At 40.1% G+C, this 27357-nt stretch overlaps 1 protein-coding gene across 18 annotated transcripts in view; it reads right to left on the reverse strand.

Moving 5' to 3' along the window:
* The window catches only part of phldb1b (pleckstrin homology-like domain, family B, member 1b), a 102763-nt gene that overhangs the window by 15361 nt on the left and 60045 nt on the right, over window positions 1-27357 (reverse strand). For 8 of the 18 annotated variants that reach the window (XM_036559978.1, XM_036559961.1, XM_036560020.1 and 5 more), the window contains 9 exons: window positions 18389-18658; window positions 16608-16754; window positions 14345-14482; window positions 9852-9980; window positions 7658-7813; window positions 6355-6465; window positions 4859-4948; window positions 4297-4416; window positions 1803-1961 (listed from right to left, as the gene is read on the reverse strand). In XM_036559978.1, the coding sequence (XP_036415871.1) occupies window positions 1803-1961; window positions 4297-4416; window positions 4859-4948; window positions 6355-6465; window positions 7658-7813; window positions 9852-9980; window positions 14345-14482; window positions 16608-16754; window positions 18389-18658 (1320 nt within the window). Of the gene's footprint in view, window positions 1-1802; window positions 1962-3201; window positions 3319-4296; window positions 4417-4858; window positions 4949-6354; window positions 6466-7657; window positions 7814-9851; window positions 9981-14344; window positions 14483-16607; window positions 16755-18388; window positions 18659-27357 lie in introns of all 18 variants that reach the window. The other 10 variants (XM_036559995.1, XM_036560028.1, XM_036560046.1 and 7 more) reach the window with 7 other exon arrangements.

The following is a 27357-nucleotide window of genomic DNA, read 5'->3' on the forward strand; positions in this document are numbered from 1 at the left end:
TTTCAAAGCAGGGCCACAAGAAAAAAAACCCTGCAGGTAACACATCAGCGTGCTTTGAAAGGATATTTCACTTAAAAGCTACTAAATGCTTCAAGGAAAATACATGAATGATTTTTTAAGACGTCAGGGACAAAGTTATGTGGTAACATCTAGAGCTCACAAGTTCAATCCCCAGCCATGTCATAGCCATCTGTGGCCAGGAGTTCAAGAGAGCATCTGGGTGGGTAGGATGGCCCCCGTCACTTAGCATGATGCTAGCCAATGTGGGCATCTGTTAGCTTTCTCCTCCAAGCACTTTCAGTTGTCAGATAACACTGCGTTAGCAGTAGTTTGTGAAGATGCAGTGGCTGGCTTCACATGACTCAGAGGAAGCACATACTAACCTTCACCCTCCTAGACAGGTAGAATAATGTGATTTGGGAGACCTTGCTAGAGGGAGAAAATTAGGGGGAAAATTATCCCACCCGCAAAAAAAAAGTTATGTGTAAATGCTTTGTTGTCGGGAAACTTTGCTCTTTGTCAGAAGCTACCTTTGTTGTTAGTGGTAGTTCTTGGTCTTTTTTGCGTGGTTTGGAAATTTGTGGTATAGATTTAATGAATGGCATGTCTACAGCCTACATATCGCTTCTTGTTGAAATAATACAATGGCTAAAACTAAACTCTGTGAACAAGGTACTGTTACTGTAGCTGTGCACTGTCTTTTTTGTTTTTTATAACTCATGTAATCACAAGGTAAAAACCTTTTAATCCCCTGTTCATCTTTCGTGAGGGAAGCCATTTTGTGTCTGGAAGGGTACCGCACAGCTTTATCAGTTTATAAAGCATGACCACTGGAAAAAAGGAAAGAGGTCTACCTTTTGCTGCTATGAAATGTTCTGAAACCAGACAACATATCAGGGCTGATTTATGACACGGACTAACATTACACTTTAAAAGAAAACTTGTTCAAAGGAAACTGATTGCAAGACAAATATAATTACTTTTTTTGCATCTTTAAACTGCAGATGGCGACATTTAAACAGTTCAGCTTTATTGACAATGGCGACAGATGGAAACTCCCTACGACTGATGGATACAATCATCAGTCAGCTTAAGCCTAACTGCTTGTTAAGTTTGTACCCTGTCAGACAGATAAAACCCGCTGTATGGAAGTGTGTTTACATGGATGTGCAGAAAGCCTGTCAGAATAAAATGAAAAAAAAAAGTCTCTTTTTTCTGTGGCCAGAAAAGAAAGAGACTTGTTAGTTTCTCACCAGAGAGCTGTTCTTCCATGGATATATTTGGGGGGTCAGTAATTTGATTTACTTACATCTGTAAAAGCCCAGCACCATGGCTGTGCCTGATACAGTCGTACCAGCATTACACAAGCTGCCATTCTACCATATCAGTGTCACTGCTGTGTTGATAATGTGTCAGATAATATCTGATCAATAACAGTCCCGAAACTGACCAGTGATGAATGGGGGAGATAGCAGCTGACAAATAGTGTGCATGACAACAGAGGGGCTACAACCTATAACCGTACACCTATATACTGTCGCATTAATGTAGGTGGCGCTCATAAAGTGGCCATTGAGTGGATGTACAAGGTAATACAAGCTATTAAAGTGAACAGTGTGAGTGGTGCAATTGGACTCAATGTAAATTCAATCATTTCAAAAAGTGGGCCAGAGTAAAGACACACATTTATAGTTATGATTGCAGTTCTAGTTCTAGTTATGAGACTTAATGCTAAGCACAACAGCAAGAGGACGGGTCATATTTAAGGAACAAGAAGTACATAGAAGGGAAAAGAGACACACCTCAAAAGAAAGAGAAAGGGAGGAGCCATGAGGGGAGGGAAGGCAGGAAAAGGCAGGCTCAGTGAAAGTAGGCTGACGTGATAGGGCAGGAGAGGTGGGAGAGGAGTCCACCTTTGGCATCCCATAGATCTGGTTTAATTGGCCGACAGTAACGTAATTCTGTAGGCCAGGAGGGAGACGCAGACATGGGCAGGAGGAGAATAAAGAGGAAAGGCATGAGACAAACAGTTAAAGACTGAGCAGCACACAAATGACAGTTACCAATAAAAAGGAAATGTACTGTATCTCCGTTTATAATGTCCCATTACACATTTCATAAGAAATATTTTAAAGACTTTCTCCTTGATGGAATTCTCCACTAAGTGTTTCTCAACATCTCTGCCTCAATAACTTTCTGCCACATCTGCAGCATGCTGTCCATTACCATGGACAATCAGTTCCTTGAAAAAGCACCGACTCAAAACGCACTGCTAATTGAAGGCAATGGGCAGGTGCTTCAACAGAGAACAATCATTTTAACAATCTCCTAAAAAGAAACAGATAAGAAAAATGTTGAAAACACACTTATGATATTAGCCAATGCTGAATCTAAATCACCTGCCCACTGGCATCTACAGGGCTTTGTAACGTGATGTGATGACATGACATCTTATAAATGATCCACCATTTTGGCAGGGTTAGTCGGTCTAGGCTGATTCTGAAAGAATCCTTCCTTTTTTACCTGCTTTCCTTGGTTTTGTCTAATCTGTGGCACATGGACTCGCTAAATACGTTTGCAGAGCTGACTAGCATGTGGACCTACATGACTACAAGATCAGGCAAAATCAAAGAAAGAAGTTCATACTCGTCAAACATCACATAGGACTTTGAGTGACTTGAAAATTTTAAATTACACAAAAGAACAGTCATTAAGACACACAGCAGCTAGGAAAAAGGTAGATTTGAGACCAGATTCTTCTAATTTGATTCACTTTTTTTAAGCATGACAAGCAATGAACTAACCCTGCCAGTGTGGCAGAACAATCCCAAAATGCAGCACAATGGTATTATAAGTATTTTGAGTCAATGTTTATTCTGTTCCGTTACTAAATACAGAGAAATGCATGAAAATACTGTCAATGGTAATGAGTCATATGCTACAGATAGGACAGATAGAGGCTGAAAAACACTGAAGTATTCCTTAAAGATCACTGACAATGTCATTAATAATGCAGTGGTTACACAAATGCATAAGCCAAGAAATGGGTCATGTATTAAGCAGGAAATTTATCAGTATGCAGCCTACATGCACACTGTCAAGAACAGACAGCAAGAAAAGAGCTAAGAGAGAGTGAAAGAGAGAAAGAGAGAGAGTGTGTAAGAGAGAGGTGAAGTAATGAAGGTGTGAGCGCTATGATACCTCGCGGGGAGCAGCTACAGCTGGGTGAAGCGTAAGTGAAAGGCCGTGCGGAGCGGAGCTGCTGAGCTGAGGGTTGCTCTTATACATCCTATAAACATCCTCCATCCTGCAGTACTCCTGAGAGCAGCCAGCACATTTACACAGGACAAGAGTTCATGCTGTCAGTCACTGCTGTACACACAGCCCTCTGTCAGCTTTATTCACACTCACACTCACTCACAGACAACAAGCCAACACTCTCTAACTGCAGTAGTGAATCTATCAGGGATTAGAAATGGTAAAAACATGAAAACTAATAATACCTGTTTTTCACAGAACATGATCTTTCAGATTTTAAAATGCAGCTAAGCAGTTAATGAATTAGAATTTCAGTCTGGTTAACCTTCAGTGAATAAATTTAACAGTGAGTGATTTAGTGTTACTGTTATTTTTAACAGGCCTACATATACAGTGTATATGTAGGCCTATTAAAAACTAGTAATGCATATCAGAAGAACATTTAATAACCATTCTTTTATTTTTTTCTAACTGCTTACTAACTGGAGAACAGAGCAAAAACCAAAAGATACAATTTCTCTTCAGAAAGAACCAAAATTTTGATTCTAATCCCTAAATCTATAAAAATAAAGCCATTAACCAATTAACCCCAATATAAATTTAGCTAAAGGTTTCTGATTTTGTTCCTCTTTATAACTACAGTCTATGAAAAAAACTGGCTTCATTTTTTGTTTTCGAGTTTGTTTGTTTTTTTTTACCATGTTTAATCCCATTTCAAGTTCCTTGTATGCTTTCTGCAGATGTGCTGGTGTTCAGGACAGAAGGAGCACATATTATATCACACACTCTCACAACAGCATGATAAAACAGCTTCCTCAGGTAGAGTGATTTCCTTTCAAGTGCTCTGTTTACACGCAGCCAGGGTCACAAAAGTCATTCAGTGCAGTGAACGTCCACCACGTAAATATTCAGTAGCACAGTCTGAGGTGACTGGCCAACAGTGTGAGTGGGTGGGGACTGTACTGGTCAGTGTTTTGACGCGAGTTGTTAGTAGGAGTCAGAAACATTCAGGCCACATGCACTGACCGTTAGCTTTACCTCCCGAGGCCTGCTGGGATACAAACTGCAGGAGGAAGTGTAAAAATAGGGAGCAGCCAGCCGGCAGAGGGGATTCTGGAAGCGGGCATCGTCTAACAGGTCACTGATGCGAAGCACATCCTGTTTAGAGGTTACATGTCAGCCACTGCCTGCCTTGCAGGGCTTTCATTTCCTGTTTCCCCACTCAGACGTGACGGGTATCGTTTATAAGACATTGCACAGGACGTGCAGATACCAACAATTCTGACAATCTGTTTGGATTCGCAATTGCTGGAATTGTCTGAGCAAACTTGCCTCGCAGACATTAACCCCACTGTGTTAGATTCACTGAAATGAAAATGATCTTACTCATTCTAACATGCGCATAATGAAAAGTTACTGTGTAAAAGTCCATGAGCTATGAGTTCATTCAGGGTAAAATGGACCACAATGGGTAAGAGATGATATTAGGAAGTGGGTAAGAGAAAAGGGGGAATATAAAGCCATTACTTCGCTGTTTTGGCACACCATTCCAAAATGTAAATGCAATGCTCATTTTCACACAAAAATAACCTAGACTTACCTCCTTCATTGTGTTGGAGCTTTTAGGGAAAGTTCTGCCTCCAGTTAGGCTGAGGTATCTCTTCTCCAGACCAGCTAGACGCTCCTTCTCCTGAAAACCCAGACATATGTGAGGATGTGAAAGATTGGTAGTGGTGCAGATAAAGCAGTGCCAATCCAAATTCTTTCTTAGGGCTTTTTTTTTAAACCCATTGCACTGTTTATGCCACCATCATAGAGCTAAATACTATCGGCAACGGTGAGAGAAGATGTCAGTTATATATAAATGTTTGCAGTGGGTTCATATTTTACATTTTTATTCTATTTTATCTTTCCCTAAGGTCCACATTTGTGTGGATTTATGTAGCAAAAATAGGCAGAATTCATTTTTACGTGACCATTTTCCAACCTCTGTTTATCACTTATGCTGCGTTTACATGTGGGCGATAGACAGACAACTGCCAACCGGATATTCCATTGTTTTCATTGGAGCTGCAACGAAAAATTCTGACACTGCCAGCGGCAACATTCTGCAGACAGCAGCGGTAAGAGGAACGCTCCATCAAGAATTCAATTTTCCAAGCATTTGCCATCAACCACAGCTGTGGTATAACCGGGAGCCATGGATGCCAGAAGTCTCGTTATTGAATTCCAGATGAACCCAGTATTACACAACAAAAATGCATCCTGCTTTCTTTTTCCATATTAAATAAACAGTCTACATTGCTAAAGCTCCTCTGATAATTATATATTTTCTCCGGTAATGCTGTCACCATGCCAACACTTTGGCTTTATGCACCCGTCGGTCGTGTACCACTATGAGACGCAAAACAATGTTTTTTCAAGCCATTAATTAAACAGGCTGTTTCTGTTACTGTCTTAAATACTGATATACATACATGGTCTCTGTTGTGATTGGTTGCTTGTATTGCGCCTCATTCAGATAAAAGTCTGGGCTGAATCACTCCTTATAATCTCAGTGTCTGTGGGCAGAGCTAAACTGCTACAGGCTAAATAGGTAAATGTGTTGTTTTTTGTGACATCCCAAAAACAATGAATTCAGAACTTTAACACTGCTTGCATATTCCATCAAACTCCTATTAAAAATAGCTTTTTTCATGATACGGTCCCGTTAAAGTGGAAAATCAAACTAGTTACTAGTAACATTTGCAATGCCATTGTTTTGACTGTGGTTAAGCTTCCCATCTTTCATCAAAACATGGTCACATATTGTGTGGCTGTTGCCCACAAGTAGTGCATAACACTATGCATGTTCTGAAGTAAGTGACAACTTGAAAGGGATTGGTTTTATTAACATTAAAATACTTCCAGTGTGCCTGGAAAATACTGGACAGATCAGGTTCGGTATCAGCAGATACTCAGTATTAAAGGACCTGGATCAGCATCAGGGGCAAAAAACTTGGTCAGAGCATCCCCACCCATCATAGCACACTCTGTGTTGATGAGTAAGCACTTTCAGGAGGCTAATGTGACCTAATGCACAGTATGATGGTGTACCTTCTGAAGCAGCTGCAGGGTGACACTCCTGTCCTTGGCCAGCCTCTCACACTCCTGCGCAGCCTGCAGGCCCAGCTGACTGGCCTGGCTCTCCAACGCTGCCACCTTCTCCTGCACAGCAACCAACATCAGTCCAAACAGGCTAGAGATTTTAAATAACAGCGCTGGCAAAGATGCTACAGCAGCCAAAAAAAAACTTGTGCTGTGTTCTACTATATTGCTTCCTGCTCCCCTACTTAAATATCGGTTTGAAGTATTTGCCAAAACATGAGATTTAAGCAGGTTAATTTAATTGTTATTTGTGGACAGTGACATTCCTTCAATGTGTTCAGTGGTGCTAAAATGCAATGTTCAGTAAAGATGTTAGGTATCACGATGGCGATATGAGAAAACATTTTTTAACAGTGTATCAATGACTGTATGTGCTGCAGATACTTTTTGCTGTGTAAACAGAAATACAACTCATCTTTCCTTTAAGAAAAAGCAATACAAATAATACTAAATTACAAAAGCACTATTCACTATTAAGCAAAATAAAAATAATGTAACACTAATAGCTACTTTAATCAGAACTGCATTTTTTGTGCATTGTTAGGCTGAAAAACAGTCATCATTCTCTGAACAGCTTATTAAATACAAATTTCTTTAAAAACCTTTTATAGTGATGCAGATCTGTTGTGACAGCTGCCATTACTGCTTCATACATTTTACACACAACAGTAGGTGTAAGAATAGTCATGTTTGAGGCATTTTCACAGGCTAGTAGCTCTGGATAGAGTACTAAGCTGTGCACATGTGGCTGTTTAGTCGAACATTTAAGCTACTTGCTCTCCACACAGGCGAGCATAGATCAAGACCAGTGCAGGGAAGTGCTTGTTAGTTTTAACGCTATGCCTAATTACGTCACTCTGGCACGGAACCTGTGTTCTCTCATGACAGTCCTTAACAATGTGTTTATCATGGAAACTCATATTGCAATAATGATAAAAATTTATCATATCAAAAATGTATTGTGCAGCCTTTGTGTAAGACACTTTTTTTCTAAATGATTTCAAAGACATTGATTAGTCAGTTCTACATTTTTTGAAGATTTCTCTTCAAATGAGCAAATATTTCTGCAGCCGTGTTGCTTATTAACTTTGTTTTCTGCAGCTACAGCGTTAATACAGATTTATTTCAGAGCACCACAGCCATCTCCACAGCTTTCAGTGCTTAAAGTCACAAGTAGATCAAATACTGTAGACCTTAGGACCATACTAGAGAGCAGGTATTGACTGTGTTCAGGAGCAGGTGCGTTCCATACCTTCCGCTTGGTCACACTGCTCTGGTACTGAGCTCTCTCCTGCAAGAGCTGTTGGGAGATGGTCTCGCGCTCCTCTTCCAGACTACTCTCCTTCTCCAGCTGCTGGAACTCAAGGTCCTCAAACTGCTTTGTTTCTGCTTCCAGAGTCTCTGCTTCCTATAGAATGCACGCACACAATCACACACAAACACCAAGCATGAGGTCAGAAAGCATCATCTGGAGTCCATGTGGCAGGCAGTGCCAGCCAGACCAGAGCAGCTAGAGAGGCAGAGGGCACTCGGCAGGACAACCAGCCTCATAGCACAGCCACTGCACGCAAAGCAACACGGTGCGGGGCATGAGATGGGTGTTTTGGCTTGACAAAGACGGTCTACTGTATGCAGTCATATGTAAAAGTTTGAATACACCCAGTAAAATGACATTTTATTTATTTTCTCCTCTACAGAGAACAAACTTAAATATGGCACTTTCTGCCACTTTTATAGCACAATTTCTATTTATTTGCTGAGCTTAACTTGGAAAAAAAGTTAAATATAAAATGTAGAATGTGCCATAACTATAAATATTGTTTAACATGGGCATTTTTCAACCACTCATTATCCTTAAAATTAATCATGTTGTTTCATTACTGCCTTTAAGACTGATATATGTAAATAACCTCTTTTCTGATTGGCTGCCCTGTATTGTGCCTCATTCCAAAAGCAGCCTGGGCTAAAATGTACAGAAATGTTTAATTCAGACTGATCTTTAGGGGCTGCAGAAAAAATAAGATGATGTCTAGCTGTGTTAACACCACGTTAAATCATTTTCCCAGCACCTTCCCTTAAATAACTGCAGCTCTTTATCCCTTCAGCACGAATGGGCAGGGGGCTAACCAGCTGTAGGCTGAATGGGCATATAATAATAGGCATATGATAAGCATGGACCACAGAGTGAACAGTATGTTTTGAAACTTGTATGTTTATATACTACCTCAAACTCAAAAACAGCAAGGAAAATGCTTGTCCAGGATATGGCCCCAGTATATCTACATGTAGCATTGTACTAGACCTTGTCTCTGCTGCTGCTGCTGGAAAAAAAACTTTGCTTGATCTGCAGTGAATCCCAGATGCTTCCAAAACAGATCTCAAGGACATTGGGCAACCCTTAATGTCATGTCATCAAATGCTTTTGACATGAAAAAGCCCGGGGGCTGACAGTTTGTGTCATCTCTGCTTTCTCAGAGCAGCCCATGGGGTTTTTCGTCTCTGTAAAGAGGGCTAGTCATCAAAAATTCTGTCTCCAAAACACAGACTGACAAGGCTTTCTCAGCACCCTGATGAGGACAGCTCTAACAAAATGAGGAAAAATATCAGACAAAGCACTGTTCCAGAGTCTACCAAGTCAGAAACATCTTCAGTAAATAGAGAAACAGACAGCGTTCCCTTCTAATCCCAGAATGTTTGGATGCAAGTGTGACAGAAAAGGTATGCGGATGACACAATCAACCAATTAATCTCTACATTAATAGATTAGTAGAAATGTTAGGGGTTAGAGGTAGCTTCGGTAAGACACTGCAGACCCAAACAGACATGCACAGCTATAGAGAATGTTCACACATTCAAGACAAAGCTGAGTGCTAACGTACCCTGAAATCACCACACAGCCCACTGTCTTCTAATTAGCTGAAATCAAGGCTAAAGAGGGACTCCCAGCAGAAATAAAGGAACAGTTCCACCAATAAAACTAACAATGAATAAAATCTAGCAGCCACTGAAAGATTTTCCTTTCATACAGCTAATTTATTGGCATACTGTAATGCTAATGTTTAGATTTTGTTCATTATTAGTGCTAAAGCGAGGTCACTATTCCTTTGAAACTGGTAAAGCGAGGTCACTATTCCTTTGAAACTGGTACTGGATGATACAGATTTCATTTTTTTAAGGTCACGGCAAATTCCATGAAATATTTGTATCCAAAAAGGCAAAAAGAGCCCAGTGTCATACTTGTGCATTTGCATCATGCATACCAACATCCCACATCTGCTGAAGTCTCCAAAATGACTGGTTGGGATTGTGTGTGTGTGTGTGTGTGTCTGTGTTTGTGTGTGCTCTGAGAGACTGGAGTTGGTGTGTCTGGATCCACAGAGGGTCATTTGAGGTTGTGGATAGCAGCACGTCTGACAGTCCTGATGTCTGCGGGGGGCGAGACTGACCCTTTTGAGTTGTTCCTGTAACTGCTCCCTTAGAGACTCAGGGCAGTTATGGAGCTGGCTCTTCAACTCATTGTAGGTGTCCTGAAGCCTCTCCAGGGCTTCCCTCTTGGCGTCAACATTAGCTCTTTCCTAGAGAAACCGTCCAGGGGTAGAGAGAGAGAGAAAGAGAGAGAGAGAGAGAGAGAGAGAAAACACACTGCTCAAATCCACGCCATGCACAAGCATCTGAGGTTAGAGGACATGACAGATTTGGTTGGGCCAGAGAAGACAGAGACTAAACCTACTGCATTTATTAGAACGTAAACTACACTCAGTGGACTACACGGTAAAACTCTACATACGGAATTAACTCCCTACACATCACGACTATACAGGACTGAAGGCCTTCAACAGGGCCGAACAGGCTTCTATTCTCGGCATGCCTTAGGCTTTGGCTCAAGTAATATTCCACTGGTATGTGCATGATGTTACGCCACCTGAATCTAACATCAAATGGCTTATTTCCTCCAGTCTGGCGATCATTTGATACCACAGTGAGTGCTATTTTGTAGCTAGCCTTTTCTTTCTTCCATCTCAGAAAGAAAGATTTGCGACGGCAAAGTAATTATTACTTTGGAAAACTGAAGTTAGTCCTTAGAACATTCTAGGTCTACATTGACATGCCTGAATGCATACGGACCACATTCATGCATTTTTCTGTTCTCCAGACGACTAAAACATTCCAAGACACATTACGACACATATTTTTCCTTACTCTGTCTGTGCAGTTAAGTCAAATGTGACTAATAACAAACTGGGACGATAATATGAAATATGTAATACTTAAAATATGCAATACTTAAAAAGCTAACAATTCAGCGATGACCCAGTGAAAGAAGTTTACTGCTGTGATCACATTGGACAGAGTAGGGCATTTGATACAGTCAACATCAATCTAGCATACACTGCTAGCACATGAAAGTACAGACACATGAAACGACTTATATTCTGAGGAATGGGATTGTTGAATGTGACTTCAGTGTGCTAAGCTACCACTGCTATAGAGCTACCAGAGCTTACGGATAGGGAAAAAAGCTCAAAAGGGTCTTTACTGAAATACTTGAGTCAAATATCCAGTCACAAAAGCACAAAAAAACACAAACGCAACACTCTCCAAACAACTTGTACCTAAAAGCAAAATTTATTTACCTTAGTCACTAGCTAGCTAATCGCTAACTAGCACAGGCAGAGTTTTCGATTAAATTTCCTTAAAAAAGCTGTCAACTGTAGACTTTTTGTAATCTTTAATTATGATAAAGGGGAACTATTATGATTCCTCAGAATCAAAGCTTTCTTAGATTCTGTTGACATCAGTTCTCACTGTGAAGTAGGCTTGAAGCTGTCTCTCTAAAACTATGTTATGCTATGGGCTGCATTTACAACTATGTGAAGCTACCCTCATATCTACACTATGCTTCCTTTATAGGAACTATCTATGAAAGGAAAAGGTTAACTGAAATAGAATGCAGATATAATACCGTGAAAAATCAGAGACCAGCCTCATTTATTTCATTTCCACTCAAAATGGCCATTAAGAAGAAGTTATTCATTTTTCAGCATCAGAGAAAAAAGCAGAAGACATTTATTTACCAGAAAATTACACAGAAGACTCAACGACTAAATATAATATCTCATTTGGCAGTATTTAGTGAGTCCTGCCTTTGTATGTCAGTGTTGGATGTTGGTTGCATTTTCTGCTTCTCACAATCGAACTTGTCCAAAACCAGTCCATCGTTTACAGTGGACAGATAGAGAGATCTAAAGCACGAGTGGATTTTGATTTTATTTCTCCAAGATAAAAGCTTTAAGTACTGTTTATCTGCTCTGATTATCAGTTTTTTGTCCCCTTTTTTGGCATTTATTTATTTTTTAATTCCATTTTTTTACTTATTTCAACTTTCCATAGTTTCCTTTTGCAAATTGTTTATCTTTCATCGAATCTATTCAGAAACATCTCCAGAAAATTAACTTGTTCTTCATAGCTGCAACTTGTACTAACTTACTTTGACATTAAATTAAACAAAGGATGGCCCCTGACTTTTGCACAGTGCTCTATATATTCTGTTAAAGAAATGACCTCGAGTAGTTTTCTGAGCACATTCAGAGTGCGTGACCCTGTGTTTCTTACAGCACTTTCAGCCAAAAGGTCAGAGCTTCCAAAATTCCCACTATCCTTCCAAAAGCCTTCACAGTGCAAGCTAGCAAGAAGAACCGCCACAACCACTAGCAAGAATAGCTAGCAAGAACAACCACCACAAACCACACTGAGTGTCATGAGCTTCAAAAAGCGAACGCAAAGAAGCCTTTATGCACGAGATCCACCAGGAAACTTCAGCTTGACTGAGTCTTGCGCCACTCAGGCTGCTAAAGCCAGCACGCTAATCCCCAAGTTTGAGTTTGCGTTAAGCTAAAAGGCTTAGAGACAGAGGGAATGAGAGAGATAGAGAGACACAAAGAGAGAAGCAGAGAAGGCGTGAGTGCGCAGGGGAGCGATGAGTGGGTTATAGGTTAATGGAGGCTGATTAGTGAAGCCAAGCTGTGTGTAGAGGACCTGATGAGGGACCATGAGAATATAAAATTCACCTCTTCTGAAAGTAGCCTGTATTAACAATGAAACTGGTAGGATGCTAATTTTAACTAAACCAGTGAACCAATAAACTCCTCAGATCCTCTGATGGAGATGGCCAGATGTGATGGATAATGGGTTTGACTAGTTTTGTAACTGTGTCCCTTTTATTGTCTTTTTTTTGTTTTACCTGGGGATGGCAAAAGCGACCAGCATAGGTCTGGAGTGGCCATCCTGGAGAATAGCATGCCTTTAAGGAATGTCAAAGACCAGAGAAGGCTGTTCAGTCCAGAGAGGCTCACCAGCATCACACACACACACACACACACACACACACACACATTTCTATATGGACAGAGCTGACTTGTGACTCAAACATCTAAGAATGTCATGTGAGGAACTATATGGCTTAAATAAAGAAAGCTTCTGAAGAACACAAGCCTAGTGTTATGACACAACCTCCTTCAAGTAATGCTTCAGCCAAAAAAAGGAATTTACACAATTTTCTCTTTACTCCTTAATGTAGTGAGTCTGTCAAGACCTGTCTGGTGCCCTAAGTTTCCATGTGGCTAAGGAAGATATGGGGTGAGAAATATACGGCAGATCTGCTCAAAGGAGCCACCCATTTGAGAATCAACAGATCACCAAAGGTCTACCCATTTAGGCAATCAGTCTGCTGATTTACCTTCCCACAACATACAGCACTCTAGGCTTTCGCTAGCTGAGGATACTATCACGATTGCCAATTAAGTCAATTGTTAATCAATACAATTTAATTATTCGAAAACATGCTGTCCACTGTTTTAAGACGCATAAATTGTATTTGTTCTCAGTCTCTTTTCTAGCTTTCTTTTAATAAGCAATGTTAATCCATGCCCTATATCAGCCCCAATATGTTATCTGGCTTTAAAACATTCTATAGGAGCATGAGGTAGAATTTTTTTCTTATCTGTGCAGAAGCTTTCCACATACAGAATAGCTTTACTCATGAAACATGAACAAGGGCTTAAAAGATTTTTTATGTTATGATTACATCAGTTATTAAAAACAAATAGTAACAGTAGCCTTTTGGCTTCTTCACATGGTTAAGCTTTAGCCAGTATTGCCTATAGAGCTATGTATAGGCTGTAAAGACGAGACTAAACTAAAAACTACCAAATTATTCCAAGAACAAAGGTTAGCTTTTCTTTTGTTTTTGTCTGATGTGGGCAGACAGGGCAGGTAATGTGGTGATACCACATTAACTGCTGTGCTAAGAAAGTTAGCGTAAGGAGCAGCCTGGAGTCCATATTTACGGCTCATTTTTCTGTGTGTTCAGATGTTACGCTTGTGGTGCAGGAAAGCAACCTACCTGCTACTTGAGAGTATATTTTGCACAGTATCATGAGCCTAAAGAGCGGTCAATACAAAGTGATGCATACAAACTCTCAACTGTTAATCAATGTTGCCATTTATACCCGACGCACACAACAAGCAGTGCAACAGCACGCATGACGTGATTCTTTTTTTTGGCCCATGCTACTATAGCAGCAAAATATGGGGTTGGTGGGGCATGATTGTTTGGTGGGCAATGACCCTCAGGCAATGGGCCTGGGCATGCCTAGGTCATCACATAAACTTCCAATACTTTTTGGCTTGCCACGTACCTACAATGCAAAACTAGAAGCAAATTCAGACACTTGGCAGACCGACTGCATTTGGGGTAAGGGGGAAATTGTGTAAATGTGTTTTTTGGCTGAACTGTGGCTTTAAAATAATATTCCTTGTTTCTGATAGCATTTTTCCTAAGCAACGTGTGTTTATGTTTATAGAAGCCAATGTAATGGAATACTGCATTGTTATGAGCATTCAGGTCTTCAGTAAGCTGTGAGATGAACATGTTTTGTACCTTGTCTTTCTCCCTCTGGATGGCATTCTCCAGTTCGTTGAGTTTGTGCTGCAGCTGATTGATGATTTCAGTCTCAGCCTCGATCTGCTCGAGCTCTGCCTGCTTCTCACCCTGCAGTAAAGCCCTCTCCATCTCCGCCTGCAAAAAAAGAAGCGTACGTACACAAATGCCTCTGAGCTGCAGCTGACATTCCCTTCTCCTCCAGGCATTCCTCTAATCCAGCTCTTATCCTTTTTAATTAGGAAGGGACTTCTTTTGTGTGTATAAACCTGATTTACCCCACACACTCTATGATCGTGTGTGGTGTTGGGGTCTGTGTGGGGGTAGTGCTCCTTTACTTGACTCGAGCCCGAAAAGGCCCAACAAAATGCGGTTTTGGGCTGGGTTCGGGGTGATTTTTCACATACAACATCAGGCTTGAAGTACCAGTTTATCCTTGCATGACATTTTCTGTCGACCAAATCAAGCGCTTCGCAACAAAGCAAAGCACGGTTAAAACCAGTCTGCAGTAATCTAGCATGTGGGAGTGGGTTCAGGTCAGGCTTTAGACTAAGCAGTATCAGTCAGGCCTGGTTGGATCAGGTCTCAAGGTCATTGGGTACGTATGAGGTTCGGGCTTCAATTCCACACTTGTGTAGATGCCTACTAAGGGGTTGTGTCTGCCTCTGTGTGTGGACTTGATTATGTATGTGGCATAAATAGACTTTGACTTGGAATTTTGAACACTCCAATATATTTTAATATATGTGTGAATAGTTTCTTTAATTTGAAACTAGTACAAAGTACTGAAATTTGTCTAAAGTAGATCATTTTTTACGTGGATGGCTTAAGTTTGTCTTAAGAACTGAGTTCAGGGTAATGTGTTACAGTTTAATTTTTTCCAGTAAGAAATCAGCATAAGGTATTACACCTTAAATCGTTTTTTATTAAAACACAAAAAGGTTTACTTAATTGCAGTAAATATGCATTTTGGTAATGACAACTCTTACTGTTGCGCACTGATTTTCAGACTTTGGGACACGTTTACTTCAAAACAGTGGGATCTAACTGCTCACCATGTGGCGATGAGGGACAGGGATGCAGTCTCACTTCCTGCTCTAAAATGCAGGGGTGTGGCTAAAATAAGGCTCCGCCCTTGGATTAAAACTCTTTTTGTTTCGGTAGTGACATGAAAAGGCAGGACAACATTTTTTGAAAAAGGTTTAAAAAAATACCTTCCAAAAAATGTACATATTACACAAGTTGAAATGTGAGGGTTTAGGGTTGGGACCGACACCTCCAAATAGACCACACCCTATAGATGATGATTTGTATATATTTACTTTATTAATCTCAATTAATGGCTTGGGTTTAAATAGACCATAACATAATCCTTGTATATATCTGAGGTCTGAATACTCGATTGTTCTTTTAAATAGTTATTTAACTTTGGGACCATGGTTTGAACTAATTTGGTAGCATAGTCTATATAAATATTTTACTTTTACGTAATTTGTGGATGCATGTGCTACTGTGTCAGCTTACTGTATGGCTTCAATTGTGTATGTGACCAGAGCAGACTGAGTGCTGTAAACCCAGCAAGCAATCTGTTGAAGCATCTAGCATACTAATATATAACTCATCCCAATGCAAAGAAAAGAGAACCCAACCTCACCCTAATAGGCCAGGCTCAGTTTACATTCCGAAACAGCCCTTCATTCCTTTCCAGTTGGTACAGATTTGTATTTTTGAAATAATGAGTACTGACATTACTTTTTTCGAGGCAGTAATCATTAAAGCAATCCCATTACCGTTTGAGTAAAGTAATTTTGTGCTTTTGTAATAGATTACTTATTTGAATCGCTACCCCAACACTGCTCAAGAATTCTGCACCAGACTTGGACTTATGAGTGAGATGACTTCATCTAAAGAAGAATTTGAACTGGATTAGCTTTACTGGAGGTGGTTCTGCAACGTAATTTGTGGGATTTGACTGGCTAATTTGTACCTTGATAAAGCATCTGCATAATTTCCCCAAATTACTACTGATAGCCAGACACAGACATCAGCGTGACGTTACTGGCACCACGCTCAGTAAAAACACTAAGGCACATGGATGTCCCTATTAACAGGTTTTGTTTTTACGTTATTATGAGGAACAGGTAATGAACAGGACAGGATGCTATAAAGGTGCTCCACATTCAGCCAGTTAGAGGGTTGAATTCAATTACAGTTGAATTTGGCTTTAGATTTGGATGTGAGTGTGTTTGCTTGTGTATCTTACCTCCTGTTTGGACTCCTGTAGCTGCTGTTCCAGCTCTGTGACACGAGCTTTCAGCTCATCAACCCTCGCCAGCACTCGCACCCGCTCCTCCTCCAGATAACCCAGCTCCAGTGTGGACCCACCCCCGGACACCACAGAGTCTTCCACCTACATATACACACACACACACACGAGCAGTTTAACGGTCGGAGAGGAGTCTTTAAAATATTGTTTAAATTCATCTTTTTCAAACTGCAAACTGTACCTGTACTTAAAGGGGAATTCAACCAATTTTTCACAAATTCTGAATGATTTACAGGCTGAGATGTAAACAGTCATTCAGAGTGATCTACTTTGTAGAAAAACTTTACAATGGAAATACTAGGAGCTAGGGGTCGCAATGTCAGCGCAACTATGGCCATTTCATTTACAATCCAAAATGACCAGTGAACACACACGTCTTCTGAGCTTTTATATGCCATGTTGATGATGGTAAAATAGTGATAAATCCAAAAAAAAGTTTTCTTTGGGAACTATTTTATCTCTGCATATATCTCTCCACCATGAATGGATTTTTTTAAAAATATGTTTCATGTCAAAACCTTCTCAAAGCTATCAAAAAACAATGTTTTAAAAATCAGGCATCATATTCCTAACCATTGCATGTAATAACTTTCTTGGAGAGAGCATTTAGACGTCTTCAGATGTCTGAATTCTATCACAATTATGGTGAACAATTGTGACTCTGAAAGTTTCTCTAGAACAGAGAATATTACATCAAACCACTCTAAATGACTTTGTTTACATCTTAACCCCTTAACTATGCAGGATATTTGAAAAAAAAATGATGGAATTCACTCCAAGTACTCCAGTTAAGGCAACTGCAACATTAATGAAAGGAAACCCAGATGCAGCCTTCTGCAATCTTAAGCTGGGGTTACATCATTTTTAGTTCTGATTTATCCTTGAGTTGCCCTCTCCGACAAATTTTCAAAATCGTGTTTGGTGTCCGAAGTTTGCTTCTTTAGTTTTCCACTGGAGCTATGAGGCTAATGTAGCTAACAATTAATGTCACCCAGAATCTTTCTGGGTGACAGCAGGGTGACCAGATGTCATCTTTTTCCAGGACATGTTCTCTTTTTTGGGAAAATAAAGTCTGGCCAGGATTTCTAAATGGCCTAAAATGTCTGGGATGTGGCTTTGCCTTCATGTTGACATTTGCTTTTTTTACAGTCTGACTCCGTGCCACCCTCCAGGCCCTAGTGTCCCCAAAAAGGGGTCATCTTAGGGGACACAGACTTCTGTTATATTAACTCATTTGTTCCAGTGCAAAATTAAAGACAAAAAATTAAATTAAAGACACTTAAGCACACAAAGCACTTATTTTGGCCAAATGACTATGTTTGAGATAGCGGGGAAATCATGCAAACGACTAAAAAGGTACATTAGTTTTGTAGAGTAAGATGGTGGGATGGATGACTAATACAAAGAATACCCACTGCCTGAGCTTGAGGAAAAACAACAGCAAAAATATAAAACGTATTTCAATTTGTAGGAAAATGCTGCAGCTTTTGCTGCAGATTATACAGTTAATGATGTAGCTGAGATGCTTTTCCAACCACATCTTCATGCAGTATGTGATAATGGGACTGGAATGATTCCCTTAAGACTCTGGGATTCTGAATAAGACTAAATAAGACAAAACTTGTTTTAAGATGACATGCACGACTCACTGTTCATTTGTTTGTACAGTAGTTACTCTTGTTTCACGCTAAAACAGCACAACACTCAGAGGTTCTGACCTGTGCACTGTCTCCGTTCGACAGGGCGTGTGTTGTCCTCACCTCCTGGTGTGTGCTCTCTGTGCTGCTGCACTCCTCTCTCACATTTTCCTCATCGCTCTCCCTCTGCCTGGGCGCCATCCTCAGCGAGGCGCTGCCAGCCGTGTCCATGGAGGGTCGCCTGATGCCTGTCGCCTCACCCGAAACCAACCCGGAGAAGCCCATGGTCGGCTCGTCTCCCTTGTTGTACTCCGCACACAGGTTCAGGATGGTCTCCAGCCGCTGACGCTCCTGCAGAACCACAGAGCAGCAAAGTTAGAAGAGCTGGAAGCGGAGAACAGCTCCAGTCCAGAGGACACTGATAGCAATCTGAGAGAGGCAGAAATAAACAGAAGCACAGCTGTTTGGAGCTACTCTTATCTATCAGGCCTGAGTCTTCAGGCACACTGAGACTGCAAGTTCTGGCTCTCAGGACACACAGAGCACCATATAATGAGCAGACAGCTGATCAGTGTGGTTCCTCCCTCATCTGCACTGACAAGTCAACACGGCTCCGATCTCCTGCTGCTCCGTCTCTGAATGAAGGAGAGCAGCTGCCCTGAATTGTGTCTCAAGCCCACCTTAAACCAAACATAGAGGCAACGACACAGTGACCTTTTAACACTGCATAGCAACTTTGATTCAAGTATGTGGACAAATCGGCTCCATTCTTTACTACATCGCTGCATGTCTTTTGTACTTATTTAACAAATGAGAAATTATCCAATTTCCCCTTACCCTAAATTTAGTCAGTAAACAAAGACATGTTTGGTGTCTGGAATTTGCTTCTTTAGTTTTTACACTTTAGCTATGAGGCTAGCGTAGCAACAAGAAATGGAAGCCCACAGTCAATTACTAATACTGTGCAACTTCTATATCGCTGCTGTTAAAACGACACCTTTTATCTGCATGTCGTTTTTCAGTTTTTGACATAATTTGAAAGTGTCTGTTGCTCTTTACATTGTGTGTAAATTTCATGATAAATGGCCCAAAAGAAACAGCCCAAAATTACTCTGAAAAAATTCTGGTTCCACTGACTTTTTTGTGGCAGTTTTTTGATATGAAGCTACAGCCGTGCTGTCTATTTTATCTCAGCATGGCCGTCTTTGTGGAGAGGTGTGAACTGTTTTCATGGCAGGGGGTTCTCACCCCTAACCTTTCACCCCACATCGCTCAATAGCAACTCAACAGTCCCAATGTCACACAGAGACTCGACAGTGTCTTCATTGATCTGGTAACGCTTATGGGGATTTTTTTTTACATTAATTACAAATATCCAAGTTGATTTCTATTCCACTGGTGGAATCGTCATGAGGGGCCTGCAGAAAGAGCTTGAGATGGCAGACACAAAACATTTTTTCTTTTTTTATTTGGCACTACTGTTTCTTTTTGTCTGCTTCAACTACAAATCTCAACTGATTAAATCTGGGGTGATGGGGAGACTCCATTTTTCAACAAAATATCATTTGAATACTATATAGCAATACAAACTGCCCCATATGCTCTACTACATTTCCTAACCATCTTGAGGAAAAAAGAAGAGTAGAAGAGTAGAAGAGTTTGTGTTTAGTCTAAGACTCACCACATCGCACACCTTTTGTACTTAATCTATGTGAAAAAAAATTCACAGAGGAAAACGGAGATGAAAGAGAAGACAGTGCTTAGCGTTTGAGGTGCTTCATCTCAGCTCACTCTCCATAATGCTCTCTGAAGTCACGTTGAGATGGTGCTGCACTGTGATCTTGTATGATGAGGCTTCTCCAAACCCTCCATTAGCCAAACCTGTAATCTGCAGCCCACAGGCCCTACAGCTACAGCACTCTCAGTGATGTGAGAAGCACAGCTGGGGGCACTCGTCTACTAAAGCACCTCCAGCTCTTCCCAAACTACACACACAAAATTTATTACTTACTGCGTGATGAAATAGCTGCATCAGACAAAGTAAAAAACACAGTAGTTAGGGTTTATGGTCTTCTGCTTGAAATGTGTTTCTAAGACAAATATATTCTTAAAAGTAAAGGTTCCTTAATTGTTTTTGGCTTGGAAAAACCTTTAAATGGTATAGCACTGTAGAGTGGAGGGTCTATAAATGTTGAAGTTTCTTCACACTCGCACATCTAATTTACAAAACAGCTCTTTGAAGAATCATCCTTTGAAAGATTCTTCTGGTTCTTCTATGGCACCAAAGAACCCTTATGGGCACCTTTATTTTCAAAAGGAATGTCCTGATACAGTTTTCTTTGTCTCCAATCCAATACTTTTACATTGGTGTTTCAGCTGATACTGATACAGAGCCAATATGATTATGTTTTCACAGCCACATAATTTAAATAAGACATGCTAAGCCATTAATTAATACCTACAGTAAAATCATTTCTCTTTTAGGATGTGCATAATGTGATATTCTGTACTGGTGTTTTTTAGTATATGTTTTACAATGTGTTTAATATTGGCTTATGATGAAATTTGACTGACCTACTTGATGATCTGACTACCAGTTACTTAATATTCTGCAGTGACATCACTTCATTTCGGACATGTGCGTTGTGGTGCACACTCTGAACTGATGCTATTTACCATGTCATGAATACACTATGATCTGACGTTGCTCCATTGAAAGGGCTGTTCTTTCTAATTCTGGTTAAAAGCCAGGAGAAGTGCAGTGCTGCCCATAAGGCAAAAGATTTCCTTGATAGTTTTGTTTTCAATCAGTGGCAACTCACGAGTAACAAATGCTGCTTGCAATAAGTGTCAAAAAGCAGACTCAAAGCATAACAGCAACACATTCACAAGTTGAGTGAAATTTACTATTGACATTTATGTGAATTGTAGAAATAAATGATCATTTTATTAGTAGATTTATACTGTACATTATCAATGCTCTAGCTCAAGACATTATAATTAGTTTAAAATCAGCTCCAATTAAACTTCCTTTCTGTTAATTCTGACGCCCCATATTAAATCTGAAGTTTCTACTAGAAAAAGTTGTTCAGTTTTTGTATCAAAGAGACACGTCTTCTCCTGTATCTGACGCAGCTGTCTTCCTGAGAAAATTACACGTCTGAATTCCAAACAGACGGATCCTTTAATCCCTCTGTTTCTAAGCTTCTGACTGCTCCCGCAGCAGCGCAGCCTTTGAAACAGAGTAATTGAAGGCTGACATTAAATGTGCAGCGAGATCCTTACCTGGCAAATCTGCCCCAGTTTAACATTTGTGGATTTCTGGCCAAATTAAAAAAGCAGCTCAAAGAAAGTCAAGACCAAGCTGACTTGTGAGGTTTTATAAGGTCAGAAAGACCTATTCGGACAGGATTAAATTTACATGGGTGCTGGGTTAATTTCCTCTTTTGCAGGAGCAAAAACGGATCGGCCATGTTGGTGTTTTTCTCCTCTCCTCCACTGTCAAAATTACAGGCCAAATTACCTACTGTTTTTCACCAAACTCAGCAGTCATTTGTTGAATTTAGTCATGTCTGGAGACAAATACGTGGTTGTTTTTTTCCAGGCAGATGTCACATTATTATTGACCACTGCTACTCGCTGTACTTCAATCAGTCTTCAATCACATCCATATTAAACATTTTACAAATCACAAAAGTGATTCCTCTGAATGTTTTTCAACCATTTACTTGGTCGGGGTGGCAGAAATTTGTCTCCACCCTCTCTATACTGGGAGAGCATTAGCATGTAGAGAAACAAAAAGGAAAGGCTATTAGAGAAGCAAGATCTCAATTCAATTTTGGTTATGTGTATAAAGCACTTTATATTGACATACAGCTACACAGTATCCTTAAAGCATTTCTTTAAACACACAATGTCATCAACATAGGACTACATATGACACATTCATGTTTGTAGAAATAAGAGCTCAAAACCTGTGCCTCCTGTAGTAATTTTACTAAGTTTAAACACTGAGGAGATGCGTGAATGTTTTTTACAGACGTCTCCCTGTTAAACTAATCCAATCCGAATAGGGTTTTTGTCTTTAGATTTACATGGAGTCTTTCATAGGTGCTCCTTTGAGATTTTATTGTCGTCTGGCTTGTGTGTGTTTTTCTCCCTCCTCTCCTGCTGAATCACTTTAATACAGTTCCTCACCAGCACCTTAGCGGTGCTCTCATCATTTTAATCCTGTTTGAATACACATCTTCGTGTTTTTCCGGGCAGATGTTGCCTGACGTTGAAAAAAAAAAAATTTTGACTGCTGCAACTCGCTGTTTTGGTCTCCTAGCACGCGTCAGAGACCCACCTCCAGATATTAAACACTTCCCGAATGGCAAAACAGAAAATGGATACTTTTAAGGAATCTCTCAACCAATTACTCGGCCTGGGTGCTAAAACTCCGTATGCTACCTGGGAGAGCAATATGAGGAGTGGAAAGAAAATGAAGTCAATAAGAAAAGCCAGACCCCACAGGCTCCTTAAAGGGGTGATTATAATGGCAACTACAAGTATAGAACATTGCTTTATATTCACATATGTACAATAACATCAGCATTTTAGAAATAATGACTAGCTGTATCACTGTCAGTTCTTTAAAGATCTGATAAATTCTGAAAAATTTAAATATGACTTACTAGAAACTCACTCATCCTGTAGTCATTTTATCACTGAGGACACACAAGAAAATTTTGTACAGACGTCCCCGTGATGAACTAACCCTATCCAAACAAGGCTTTAGAGAATGCAGTGCAGGCTGCACTAGTTAAACTTTCATTCTGACTTTTAAAAGCTCTTGGACATGCGGCAAGCAGGTTCCCTCAGGCCAGGAGAACAGCCGTGGCAAACTGCGCTTGTAAAAGCTCTCTGAATCCCCATGCAGGCTGCTGCACGCATTTGATCTTCATCTTGGCCTGCTGAGTCTCTGATCCTGCACTTCTGCTCAGGGTGATAAATTGGAGCTACCTGTGCAAAGCTAATGGAGCATTTAGACCTTTCCTCATTCAAAGCTAATGAAGCATTGCTTAAACCTTCCTCCATTCATCTTATACTGTCCCAGTGCCCTTTAGGACTGTGTGAAAAGGACAAAATTCTAGTATTGCGGCTATATTGCTACGTATTGCAACTGCAACAATATATTAAAAATGTACTGGTAAAACAGTAATTTGGCATTTTTATGTGTATTTTTATATTCATAATCTTTTTTTTTGTTTTTTCGACACCAAAACAGTTCATATTCACTTTTACACGACCACCTTTTCTTATCCCTTAGAAATAAACAGGCTGCTTGTTACTGTGCCTTTACAACTGACATATGTAAATGACCTCTGGTCTAATAGGATGTCCTGCATTGTGCCTCATTCAGAAGGCAGTCCAGGCTGAAATACACCCAAGTTTAATATTAATGGATGGAGCTAAACTGCTGTAAGTTGAATAGGCAGATCTATATAAATGTGTTGGTTTTTGTGACATCACAAAACCAGTACAATCAAAATAGGCTATTTGTGACGCTTAGTTTCCAGATATGGAGTGTATGGACTGTGGAGCGAATGGCAGATTTTGAAACTTTAACAGTGTCTGCCCTCTACATCAATCTCTTCCATTTTTATAAAATCAAGAATCATTCAGTTTTTCATGATATGGGTCATTTAAAGATTCGCCTACATCAGTCTGAACAAAGACAATTACTGTTAACTTTCATGAATAACTTGATGCATCCAGCACCCACAGAAGCTGATTTTGATAGCACTCTGAAAAAACTGGTTAGGGATACTTTGCATATTGTAGCTTTCTGTGATATAGTGACTGCACAGGCCAATAGCACAATAACAATGAACAAGTGACACACTCTAACAGCTCTACTGTCCATCACAGCCCACATTCTCTCAAAATGAGGCAGGCTCCTCACTCACATAGGAGACAACTCTTGTAAGTTACAAGAATATAAGGTAAGACACTTTGAAATTGAAGATGTGTGAGGTCCAACCACACACGCTCTGTGAGTTGGCACTACCGCTACCACATTCAAAGCTGTAACTATAGAAATGACTGTGTTGATAGATGAGTAATCAGTTTACAAAAAAACTACACTCTGTGTCCTTTCCCCAGGCTTTCCCGTGAAAGAACAAGGCACAAATCCCACTCGGTCTCATTGCACGTTGCAGTAAGAGGTACTATTTCTCACACTGTGGAGAGATTCTCTGGGGGTCTGCTTTGGCTTTTAGGCTGTCTAACAAACCCACACATGCTGGGACAGATGAACAAACACTGCTCGCTGTTCCTCCTGCTCCAGCCCACACATTCCAAGCCTCTGTGTGCTGTGAACAGTTCCACTATATGGATTTTCTATGCCACAAATACTATGGCACTGCCTACACTTCAAAAGTTTGCCTTCTTTTTACACTCTCCAGACTTTTTACGCTGTCATTTTTTCAATTAAAGGGTTATTGCACTGATTTCATTTGTATGTGGAGATGTAAACAAAGCCATTCAGAGTGTTTTGATGTGAAATAACATATTGTAGAAAAACATAACGTACAGTGGTGGTTGTATGTTGATGATGGTAAAACAGTGGTAAATCTGAAAAAAACATATTTTCTTTGCAGACTATTTTACTTTGGAAAATCCACTATATACCTCTCCACCATGAATAAATCTCACAAATATATATTAATCTTATCATAAACTGTCAAAATTATCATAAAACAATGTGTCATCAGGCACTGCACACACCATTTTATGTGATATCCTTTCACAAGGGAGCTTTTAGAGGCATGAGAATGCTTTGACATGCTAAGTGTTCCCAAACTTTTGACTAACACTATGTACCATGGGTTTCAAAAGTCTGAGACCACTAGTGAAAATGCTTCTATTTTGCATTCCTTCCTAATTTAATACAAAGTTTTTCGTTACAAATGATTTTATCAGCAGAACAATTTGAGTGAAAAGTAAAATCTTTGAATATTTTTATGTGAATTTCAGAAATTCTTATTATTTAATTTGGTTATGCCACCTTTTGCTTCAATGACAGTGTGCTCAAGCTGACAATGGACTCCATCAGTTTGTGCAAAAACCTCTGACTGAGAGTCGTATGAACGTCAATGGAAGGTATAAGACTAAAAAAAATTGACCTTTTTGTACAAAGGCCCCAACATAGTCAATTTCACAAATTTGCTTTTGTTTGTGACCAAGAAATAGTGCAGAATCATGAGTATTTCTTCTTCTTTTCAAATGTCATAACTTTTTTTTAATTTTGAAGATTCTAAAAGCTTCATGTTTCTTATTTCCAGGAAGATTTTTTTTTTAAATACCAGATTTTCAGTGTGGACTTTTGGACTCTACTGCATATATGGATAAACAGTATCTTCTCCAAAGACACAGCAGTAAACTCTGAGATGCCTGCGGTGGTGAGAGGACTGAACTGAAAAGGACAAGCGTCAGGTAAGCGGTAGATTCACTAAAGGCAGATAAGTCCGGGGTGAAGCAGCAGCAGAAAGTGATTGATGCCGTTCTTCTCAGAGACATTCCATCTCTCTCTCATTTCCGCTCAGGCATTCCCATCCAATCCCCCCGTGCACTGACCAATCAGAGCACAGCAGACCAGAGGCCATGCCACCTGACCCCGACGCTTACATTCCTCTGCCCTCTCACTGTCTGGAATGACACTGAAAAAACACACACACAGCTCCTTTCGCCCTCCCACACTGCCTCACTCGCCCTCCTGCCACGTCTCAGCCTCTCTCTATCTCTCTCTCTCTCTCTCATTTCTTGACTTTGTTCTCTGACTGTTTGTGACCAGAGCATACTCTAAATACCAAGCATTTTAAATACCTCATGCTGGAAACTCTTAGCACTTTTAAAGGAGGCAAAAATGAAACATATCATTCACCCCCGAGTCCATATAATCTAAAAAAAACAAACAAACAAAAAAACATATTTACTGGGCCTCATTCACCAATATTTTCTAAGTTTTTTCTTAAATTTGTTCTTGAGAAACGTCCTAGAAAAAAGTCTACGTCCGATTCATGACATGTTCGTAAACCGCAGAACTGTTCACACCTTTGTGCTTTTGAGTGTGAGCAGATTCTGTTCTTACCTCAGGACAAATCCCAAAAAAGAAAACACTGGTGAATGTCAGAATCTTTGTGAAAACTGCATAAGTGGGTTTTTAGAAGAAATATCTCCTTAAGAACAGTTGCTGAATGAGGCCCATTCAGTCCACAGCAGTTCAGCCCAGACTGCTTTTTGAATGAGGCACAGTACAGGTCAGCCAATCAGAACAGAAATCGTGTACATATATTAGTCTTACAGGCAGAGTAACAAAACAGCCTGTATAGTTGATTGATAAAGCGAGCTTGGAGATTCGACATGTAAAAATGTATTACCATTGTTACCATTGTTTTACTGTTGATACATTAACCCACACAAACATCATAAGTGTCATCATTGTATTTGGCCAGTTCATATTATTCAAAACGTTATAACTAGAAAATAGACTAGAATGTTTTTCACAACATCCTTCTCAAACTATTAGTTTCACAGGGAAAATAACAGAAAAGCCCAGAGCTGTTCCAGCTCACCCAGCCTGCACTCTTAATAAAGGTACCAGAAACAGTTCTACAGAGCGATGCCAGAGCAGGTTTTTGGTTCCAGCATCTGCTACATTATATTAAAACAGCAGCATACACTATATTAAAAAAATATAGTATTAATACACTCGCCTCAGACAATCACCTATAAATTCAAACCTGCATGTCCCAAATTTAAACAACCACCAGACAGCTGCTCATTGTCGTCACAGTGTCTCCCCTCTGGAGAGACTCCATTTGGTCTTGCCCGGCATGGATTGGCTCACTTCGGTCTCAGCTCCACCCTGACTCCGCCCATTCACTATCACTCTCACCTGCTGCCTGTTCTAGACCCATTATGTCTCTTGTATATATTCTCCCCTGTTTGGCATCTCTCTTACTGTAGTTCTCTATGCATTTGGTTTCCTTGTTCCTAGTCTCTGT

Source organism: Colossoma macropomum, unplaced genomic scaffold (assembly GCF_904425465.1).
Source record: "Colossoma macropomum unplaced genomic scaffold, Colossoma_macropomum, whole genome shotgun sequence".
NCBI classification, from domain to species: Eukaryota; Metazoa; Chordata; class Actinopteri; order Characiformes; family Serrasalmidae; genus Colossoma; species Colossoma macropomum.